The sequence below is a fragment of the Mesitornis unicolor genome, unplaced genomic scaffold (genome assembly GCF_000695765.1).
Source record: "Mesitornis unicolor isolate BGI_N332 unplaced genomic scaffold, ASM69576v1 scaffold26788, whole genome shotgun sequence".
Taxonomy (NCBI): Eukaryota; Metazoa; Chordata; class Aves; order Mesitornithiformes; family Mesitornithidae; genus Mesitornis; species Mesitornis unicolor.
Window position 1 is genome coordinate 20614 of NW_010200589.1, and position 10353 is coordinate 30966.

The 10353-nt window shown below is 49.8% G+C and overlaps 1 protein-coding gene across 1 annotated transcript in view; it reads right to left on the minus strand.

The window, feature by feature from the left end:
* Window positions 1–8635: 8635 nt before the first annotated feature.
* MRPL21 (mitochondrial ribosomal protein L21) overlaps window positions 8636–10353 on the minus strand; it is a 15075-nt gene continuing 13357 nt past the window's right edge. Inside the window, exons 5-6 of the mRNA XM_010189810.1 lie at window positions 9289–9392; window positions 8636–8876 (exon numbers count right to left, since the gene is read on the minus strand). Coding sequence (XP_010188112.1) covers window positions 8812–8876; window positions 9289–9392 — 169 coding nt within the window. The 3' untranslated portion in view covers window positions 8636–8811. The remainder of the gene's footprint in view (window positions 8877–9288; window positions 9393–10353) is intronic.

Sequence of the window (10353 nt, forward strand, 5' to 3'; positions counted from 1 at the left end):
TCCCCAGCCTTTCCCCATGCCCCATTTTTGCGGTACAGCACAGTCCTCACTGAATGTGGCTGGGCTCGGCTGGGGAGTAGCACAGTGCACAGCCCTTGCCTCGGCCATGAGCAAGGTGAGAGGTGAATCCTGGCTCCATGCTAAACAGCGACTAAATCCCCATCGAAATCCAGGAGCTGAGCTTTCACAGGGTGACACTGGCACTGCCAACTCCAGCAGAAAAGACCTGAGCAAGGGCACAGAGCAGTCAAATGCCTGCACTAGGGATTCAGTCTTATTTTCCAAAGACTCCAGTCATTTCTCTGGCTCAGGGACCTCTTTGCCTGACCATCACGGGTCACTTTGCTTGTGGCAGAGCACGCACTGTCCACGCTGCCTTGGATGGTGCTCAAGGTAAGATGAAACCCCGATGTATTTATAGCCCCTATCATGTGTTGAAAGCAAATGTCGCTGCTGCCTGCAGAAGACATCAGCACCCAACCAGTGCCTAAGTGGGTGCCTTACCTTGAGAGGGGAGAAGGGTCATCCAAAGCATTGCTGCTGCCAGCGGGAGAGATGTGGCTGTCAGTGCTGCTGGGGCAAAGCTCTGCCTGCAAAGAGGGGCTCTGGTAAAAACTGTGCCTGTCCTGGGGTCCATGGAGAGCGAGCAGACCTCACCCCAAAATCCATCTCGCCATCACAAGCTGGTGTGTGCTTTCCCACATGTGTCTGTGCATCAGCCGCTCGTGACAACCATGTTCCTGCACCGCTTCTCCAAAGCCAATGAGAGGCACAACCGCTTGTGTGGCTCGGCTACATCTGGAGCCCAGAAGACACCAGCAAGAGCAATAAACCTCAGATTTCAGGACAAAAGCTGATTCCCAGCTGGGGAGGGGAGGAGTGTCACGAAAAAGAAGTCTCCGTTATGTTCCTTTCCTATTTTTAGCCCGATTTCCTAAGGAAATGAGATGTCTGCAATCAAGTCCTCTGTCTTCTTCAGCACTATTTTCTGAGCACATCACCCAATTTCAGCCAAATCTGTCAGCGAGGGAGAAGCTGCAGAGAACATTTGTTGCCTGCAAGTTTAGTGACAAAAAAAATCGGCCCATTTTCATGGAAAATCAACCTTTGCACTTCGGAAGGCAGGAGCTGCCCGGAAGGCTCAGAATCCAGAATGACTCTTGCCACTGCTCCCAGGGGCTGATTCCTCTCGGGCGCGAGTCCCTGGCAGCAGGATTTTTGGCTGAGAAACTGAAAATTGGTCATCTTGCCACCAGAAGCCATCATGACTATGGTGTAAGGGAGCAGGGCTACGTAGCACAGCTCCTGTGCCCTGGGTAAAGTCCATAGATATTTTGTTTCTAGTTGCACATATTCCTTTGCCCATCCGGGTCCCCTCTTCAGGCAGTTTTGATCAGCTGTGGCACAGTTCAGCATTTCAAAGACATTACATAGCCCACAGAGGTTTCACAGAGGTGGACTTGAAGGCAGGGAAGGCTCAGCCTTGCCCTACACAGAAGAAACCACGCAGGAGATTCACAGTAGATGCCCTCAGCATGGAGAAGGTGTCTTTCAGCCAAGTCCAACAAGCTCAAGACACAGAGCCCTGGGCAACAACCGATCTTCTGAGCTTTGACCCTCACCAACCACCTTCTCTAAACCTCTGAAGGCTCTTGCTGGAGAAGAAACCACACAGGAGATACACAGTAGATGCCCTCAGCATGGAGAAGGCGTCTTTCAGCCAAGTCCATCAAGCTCAAGACAGAGCCCTGGGCCACAACCGATCTTCTGAGCTTTGACCCTCACCAACCACCTTCTCTAAACCTCTGAAGGCTCTTGCTGGAGAACACAACGGCATGCGTGGACACGTGCACACACATCCAAGGGCAGCTCTCACCAGACAAGTGAAACCCAGTGTGCTGTTCTTGCAGCAGAGCCCACGGAGGAGACGTGGGAGAGGTGGTATTTCCATTAAGATGATCTCCTATACTTCTTTAGCCTTCAAGACAGAATACAAGCATTTGGCAGAGTCCACCCAAAACTCTTTTTGGTGGTGTTTAAATCCAGCCAAGTGTAGAGCGATAATACATTTAGATAGCCCCCAGCAGAACTTAGAAGGACAAACATCTCTGCCCAGCTTGGACCCACCTTCCTTCTCTCCCTCCAAAACACTGACTCGTTGCACTTATCTCAAAACCAGAGATAGGAGCAGACTGACCTAGACCAGAACTTGTGTGAATTTGTTTCCTTTTCACCCTTGATTTAAGCCAACAAACCTAAGAGTGCTGCAATTCAGTGTCGTGCTCACCTCCAGGATCACTGAATAACCACGTTCTGCTGCAGAGCCTCCTGCCAAGATGCTGAAAGCACCGCTCAGAGAGAAAACAACTCTACAACAGCTCTACACCCTTCAAAGCCATCTCCCAAGACCAGGCTGGACTGGACTGCTGTGACCCTCCAATCCAACACCAACTGCTTCAGAGACTGTTGAAAAATATATCCTTGATTTCTTTAGGAAAAGGTTGGCTTGGGCCCTGGAGCTGGTGGGTTTATGTCCCTGACAGCACATCCGGGGGCTACCTAGAGAAATTCCTACTCGCCTCACGCACAGATCTCTTTGGCACATGTGCATTCAGCACCGGTGCCTATGCGGTCCCACGTTTGCTGGGGACCTTTCAGCTGGATGACGATGGGAACATGACTTTATCACCTGCAATCGCTGAGTAAGCCACCTCCAAAGCACCTGCAGCGGAGCCAGGTGAAAGGAAGTGGAGTAGGTATTGTTTTCTGTTGAAATATTTGTGGCCAGGCTATTTCATACCTGCCGCTTTTTAAAGATGCGGAGTCTGCACTGGGAAAGAGGCCAAAGGCAGCCGTGAATCGTGTCACTGCAAACCAAAATCCAGCCGAAATAAAAAGTTGTCCTAAAGCAGACAAAGAACCAAATCACCTCAGGCTGTAGCCTCGGATCAGGGGAGTCCCACACCGTGGTCCAAACTAAATCCCTATCGAATCATCAGTTATTTTGAGAGCTCCCCAGAAAACTGAGCTTTGCTGCTCCTGAAAGAAAGGGAAGTGTTGTGTTTGGTTTTATTTAGAAAAGCAAGGTAAAATAAGAGCTAGTCCCTTTTATCTCCGTGAGATGATCTGAAGGTGCAGGTTGCTAGAGGATCTATTCGGTAATCGACTCAATTTCAAGCTGACTTTGGAGCCTGCACCCCATTTTAGAAAATGACCACAGTATTTCAAAGCTTTGGTTCCCCCAACACTTAGCTCATCTCTCGAGCATCCACTCAAAGGGCTCAAACCCCACATGTCACCTCACATATGACATTTAATTGTCACTCGTTAATGACCATGCAAACTTTGTTCCATGAGACAACGCTGCACATGGGAAGCTCCGCTGCCAGCACGCCTCTGGAGAGTTAACGTTGGATGGGGCCGTCAGGGAACGCTCTCCAAGAATATAACTGAAGCCACACCGCCCTGTCAATAAACATATTTTTGGTTGCTATAGCAAAGCCAGCATGCAATTAAAAAGTGCTCTTGGACGTCAGGGCCCTCTCCTTTCTCAGCAGTTCTGCACACTCCCTCCATCCTCACCAAAATCAAACCCTGACTTTGCTGCAGCTGCACGAAAGCTGCATTAGCAGCCGGGCAGGGAGGTGGCAGGAGCGAGGACATGGATCCCAATCACTTCTCCCGTGTGCTATAAATAGGGAGAGAGAAAATAGATGAAAGGCACCCAGCCCCAGCGCTTGCTCACGCCCAGGCTTGCTGGCCGCTGACTTCTCCATACCAGCCTGGCCTCGGCAGTGAAGCGCTCCCTTTCTCTTCTTAATGAAAGGGCTAATTTTTTGGTCACGAGAGGCAAGAAAGCCTCTAATGCAAGAGAAATCAAACCAGCACAGTTTCCTGGTGTTCTTTTCTGCCCGTTGCTGATTTCTAACCACTAAAGCGTATTTCGATGCACAGTCAAAACGTAGCCAGACCGTGCTGAGAAAATAAATCTGGCTCCACGTAAGGGTTCAAAGACACCTTCGCAAAGCTGACAAGGTTAAAAAAAACCCACCACCAAAGAGGCACATTAACAGCATTTCCCTTCCACCCTGCAGGCCCGAACGACACATCCTAAGAACTTGTCAGCTACTTTGCCACTTGAACCGGATCAATGCCCGGAGCTCATGGCACGGTGGAGCACATGAACGTTAAGCAGACCCAAATATCACAACCGAGTTGCTAAGTCCCTTTGCTGGCCCTTGGGTCCCAAAGAGGGACTCTGGTGCACTTTGTTCTTCCGCAGAAGCCGGCCGTGGGGAAGGAAGGAGGCCGAGGCTCACCACGTCTGTCACGCTTCATTAGGCTGCACGAATAACGGATCCTCGCAACGGGAAGCCTTCCTGCTGCGAGAAATGGCTTTGCTTGGGAAGTTTATTTTAGAACACAGAGCAACTTGCCAAGGGAAGGAAGAGGAACCCCATCATGTAGGCAATTTAAAACTTGTCCAGACAGAGCTCTCGGAGATACACCGCAGAAAGATGAGCAGCATGGGCCGTTTCCCCTTCAATAGCAATGATTGATCTTATTGCTGTCAGGATGCAAAACCCAAATCCAAGCACCTTGAAGCTGCAGCCTTTGCATCCGAGCAGCTGTGACCACTGCATCCCATCAGAGGGGTTAGAAGAACATCATCAGCCTCTTAAATGACTGAAACCTCGCACCAAACCAACTCTGGAAAGCATCTGTATCTGAGAGGGGAGGGAAAAAAGACACAGCCACGAAGGAATGAAGGTGCCACGGTCCACTGCTCCTGAAAGGGCAAAGGATGAGGTCAGGGCTGGGCTGACATTCAGCCGGGCCAGCGGTTCATCCATCTCCTGTGCACCCTTTGCTGCCACAGCGTGCAATGAATTAGGGCTCGGCTGGACACCTCCCTTCGCTGCTGCAGAGAGGCAACAGAAAGGGGGAGTGAGGGGGGCAGAGAGCGGCACAGCCGGGAATCCCATCCCAGGGGAATCCAGGCACTCCTACTCAAAACGGCGAGGGAAAAAGAGACCGACGCGAGGCCTAAGTGAAGCTGGTGGAGAAGCAATGGCACCTCCTGACAAACTCTTTCCAAGCAAAGCTCTCAGCAGCCCGGCTGGCAAGAAAACAACGCTTCTGTGGAGAAATGTCAGCTCTGCAAAGGCTGTTGTCCTGCCGGGGAAGGCAGCGCGGCCCTGCCGACATTCTTCGAAAGCACGAGAGAGAAAGCAGAACAGACAGTGGCTTTGTGGCCAGTGGGCAGGGAGCAGGCGCTGGAATTCGGGGCTGACTCAGAGCAGATGCCCTCCGCTCCAGCTCCCCTGCCTCCCCCCCAGGCACCGGGGCCATATTTACACCAAGTCAGACAGCACCAAGGGGAGAAAATGTTGCAGTTTTGCTGGAGAGGCGCTGGATGCAGGAGCTCTAGGCCTGGTTCTTGTCTAACCCGTGCGGATACCGAATCTTTAGAGGCTCTGGGCAAAGCAGCTCTCAAATTCCACCCCGCTCTGATGTGCTCTCCAAAAAGATGTTTTGTGCTAGCAGATAAATTTCCACTGTGAAGCAGTGCTTAGGGAAAAAATAAGGCATGCTTTGTTGAGAAATTTCTGCTCTTAAAGCGTGGCAAGCCACATTTAGAAGCCAGAAAGAGGAACACAGGCGGCCACCCCTCCAACCCATGAAGTCAAACGGGGACTTGCGACTTCACTCCGGATAAGAACCGAGAATTTCTGCTTCCACTCAGAACGGCAAAAAGCTTTTTCTTTAAATTCCCCTGAAAAAAAACATCAAAAATAATCCCCTTTCACCTCAGTCTGAATGCATAATTTAAATAAAAGCTGAATATTTTGCTTTAATTTTCTATTATAAAAGTTTCAAAACAAAATCCAGGCCTTCCTGATACCAGTTGAACTTTCCCTTCCTGCAATTTTCTCTCCCCAGAAATGATGCGAAGCCACCCTAATTTCACATAGCATCTCACTTGGATTACAATTACATTTCTCAAAGGCTTTTTTTTTTTTGTGGGGGAACAGTTTTACAGACCAACTCAAAACGTTTGCTTTTTCTTTTGAATCAACACTGGGCTTTTCCTCCCAGTTGCTGATCCTGGAAGCCTCTCCTGGTATTTTTGAGCATTTCTCCTTAAGTGGGAAGGAGGCAATTGCCCCCACATCCTTTGAAAGCCACGAGGCACGCGCTGTCTCTTACCCCAGCATTCACACGCCTTAAGAAGCACAGAGAGACCAGGAGGTTTCCAGTAAAATTGCTTCCACTGTGCCTGTGAACAGCCTGGAACGGGAAGGCAGTGGCTGCAATAGTCTTCATGCCAGCCCATATTGCGTCTCTGTTATTGCTGGGATCTGCAATACCTTTGGGACCTTTGGGAGAGGGGAGGAAGAGACGGGAGATGATTTTTGTAGAGATCCCACCACTGCCTTCCGTGTGTAAGAGCTTGGAAACAAGGATGCAAGGCTCAAAGCTGGTTGCAGCAAGGTCCTTTCCTCATATAACCATGAGCTGTTTAAAATCTAGCTGTCCAACCTCCTCACACAGTCAGTAGAGAAGGAACAGCACCTCCCAAGGGCTGTTCGTGCCAGATGATCCTGAAGGGGAAGAGATGAGTCAGCCTCTGCAGCTGACCAGCTCCAGCAAGTAGAGAATCAGCTTAACCCAAGCCCACCTGGATCTTTCTCCAGCTGAAGTCAGGCAAGATGAAATGCAGCCTGAGCCACCAAGCTTGCTGGTTGTAGCACCTAAAGTGATCTCCTGAAGGTTTATACAGACTTCACACAGAATCACAGAACGTTAGGGATTGAAAGGGACCTCCAAAGCTCATCCAGTCCAATCCCCCTGCCGGAGCAGGAACACCCAGATGAGGTTACACAGGAAGGCGTCCAGGCGGGTTTTGAAGGTCTGCAGAGAAGGAGACTCCACAACCTCTCTGGGCAGCCTGGGCCAGGGCTCTGTCACCCTCACTGAGAAGAAGTTTCTTCTCCAATTTCAGTGGAACCTCCTGTGTTCCAGTTTGTGTCCGTTACCCCTTGTCCTATCATTGTTTGTCACCGAGAAGAGCCTGGCTCCATCCTCGTGACACTCACCCTTTAAATATTTATAAACATGAATGAGGTCTCCCCTCAGTCTCCTCTTCTGCAAACTAAAGAGCCCCAGCTCCCTCAGCCGCTCCTCAGAAGGGAGATGCTCCACTCCCTCCATCATCTTTGTAGCCCTACGCTGGACTCTCTCCAGCAGTTCCTGTCCTTCTTGAACTGAGGGGCCCAGAACTGGACGCAATATTCCAGATGCGGTCTCACCAGGGCAGAGTAGAGGGGCAGGAGAACCTCTCTGCCCTACAACCACCCCTCCTGATACACCCCAGGATGGCGTTGGCCTTCTTGGCCACAAGGGCACAGTGCTGGCTCATGGTCATCCTGCTGTCCATCAGAAAGAAAGAGAGGACAAGACCCAGTACAGTTGTGTTCAAAACCAGCACTGTTCAGTATAGGGTTGTGGGCAACCTCAGCCCTAGGGAGGATTCACAGTGGGGGTGAGGAAGGACACCCACACGCAGACTTTCCTCCCAACTCACCTGAAGCAAGGTATTCCCTAGAGAAGTGACACGGTGAGCAGGGCCCACTCATCACTTCTGGTGGCAACTGTAGGGAATCTGATAGCTACCCTGAGAGCTGCTGAAAGCTCTAGGAAATGCTTCCTGGTTGTTATAGCCAGAAACACCCACAGACCTCAGCTGAAGAAGCCTGCTGAAGCTGGTCTTGCATGTACTGCTCAGTCAGTGATGACACTCGACCTCCAAAGTGGAGCGAAAATACCAAGATCTAGACATGAAAATATACACGGTAGGTCAAGCACCAGGTCTGTGAAACTGGCGTGAAATCACTCCTGAGCCACTGTTGTCTGTCATTCTGATGGTATTAAACACACAAGACTATTTATTGCTAAGCAATGACCTCTTTGGCTCACCTTTAAGAGAGCAATTTCTGAACCGCATCTCCTGCTTCTAATCTTTAAGGATTTTCACTGCTTAGCCGTAGATTTGGGATCCTGCAGTCACCTTGTTTCACTGCTCTCTGCAGTCCCATGTCTGCTGTGGGCCATGCTGTACCCCAGGATACTCCCTGACATCATACAATGCCAGGCATTATCTAAGCAGAGCAGCAGGGCAAAGTTACACTTAGCACTTTTACAAACACCTCACCTATCTACAGCACTGTAACTGCAGCCTGCGAAGAGCAGCAAGTGTTTGCACAGGGCAAATGAGCTCACCCAAACCTGCCTCCCTGCTAGCATAAAGTGCCCTCGCGGTCCCAAGGCAGGGAACTCTGCAAGGACATGAACACCTGAGCAAGGCAACAGGCTCTTCAAATTCACTAATTATACACACAGACTCTGCCTCGCAGGCTCAGAGCCTCTTCTCTGGGACTCAGAGGCGGATGGCCCTTTTCTTCCACAACCAGTGAAGCCCAAGGTGTTTTTAAGACACAGTTGAATGCCTGAATTCCTACAGTACATAGAGAGGTGTGCAAGTAAAGGCAGACCCAGCTGGCATGAAACAGCTTGGCAACTGGCAATGGACTCTGGGCTGTTTAAAACTCCTGACAAATAAAACACCATCAAGGCTGAAATAATAGTTTAAGAAAATATTTCATTTCTTTTTTAAAAAGAAAGTACATATAGATTTCCATTCTTGACAACAGCAAGAAGTCCAGAACTTTCCAATGACAAGGCAGTTTTATTTCCTTAATTGCCTAAAGTAATAATAAACCTAAGCCCACACAACACCAGATCAATCAATCAGCACAAACCGGGGAAAATCTCTATGGTGTTTATCCGAAGGACAGTCTGGGGGTTCACGATGACTGAAAAAGAATAGAAAGAGAAAATAAACAAACAGATCAGATGTGAGCACAAAACTGTGGGTACTTCTCGGAAGGCTCCTGCTGGCTGAGCATCCCAAGGGGTGCTGGTTTTGAGGGGGTGCACTGGTGGATGCTGCCACATTGGCAGGACCACTGTGTATCACTGGCACGGCAAGGACAAGAGGCCACGGCCTTTTGCAAGGGTGCTGGCCCAGGGGAATATTCAAGTCATCATGCTCTGAATACAGTGCACACACCTCGGTTAGTGGCTAGGGAAGAGGTGCTGTGCCGTGAGGAGTCCTGGTGGATGAGGCTTCTCCCCCAAGCACCACCTTTGTGTCATGATACCTCCCCGTCCCACATCCAGCAGCAAAACAGCAGGGAAGGAAGCTCTGTATTATTTTCCTCTTACTTTTCTTCCTTTGATAGTTGTGCCTCTTCCAAAAGCGCATGTTAATTTTTGGCCATGACTCTGTCTTTTCAATCACAGTAGCCTCCACACGGACGAGATCCTTCCTTCAAAATAAATTTCAGAAGTATCACTTTTAAAGTACATACATTCTCCTCCTGTCAGTGAGCAGGTTTCTGGGGAAAAGCGACACACAGATAACACATCCTGCCTTACAGAGCCCAGATCTGCAGGAACTACAAAGTCCCCATGGAAGGAGGGAAATCTGTCAGCTTGTTGGCTTCACAGTGCAAAAACAAGAGCATCAAGGTGCTGCACGTGGATCAGCCAAGTGATGTGATAGTTTGCAGGGCAGTACCTCTCTGTCTGAGGGATAAGATCAGAACAAGCTAAGGAGGCAGCAGTAAGACAAGTTCCTGCAGGTCTGTAGGATTACAGTAAGATAATTTCCCCTGGCACATTCATGTGATTTTGTGTGTCCTACTTTGCTTATGGTACAGCTTAAACCCACCTGAGGCCCCTTCTCCTGTACTATGGGGGTCAACACCAAAGTTGTTCCTCCTTCTGTGAGGCATCACAAACAGCTGTAACAGTCTTCTCACCTTGCTCACCTGAGTAAGTCCTGGCAAAGGCTCAGTGAGGAGAGAGCTGGCCCACTGTTCCCAGCAGGAAGCACAGCTAACCGGCTGCTGGCACAAGTCACTTCTCCTCGCACATCCCTCTCTTCTGCCTCCTGCTCTTGCTCTGTCCTGCTTGTTTATCCCAAATTGGAAGAGAAGATGGGGACCCGCTGAGGATTTCACATACTGCTCCCCACTCCGCAGCTGGTAGAGTTCAGGTTGAGTGATGAGCCCACTCAAAGACTCCAATTATTTCTAGATTTCATTTCTACACATGGAAATTCTCAGTAAGTAAACATCCTCCCTCCCTGAGGATGGAAATGAGGAGTAGAATATGGCCTGTGCTTCCTTCACAGGTGAGTAAAATGACAGGGTAATTTGTCCCTCCACATTACCTCACCGACACAAACACGCTTGGGGATTTGGCAGAGCTCTGAGAAGTCTTCCT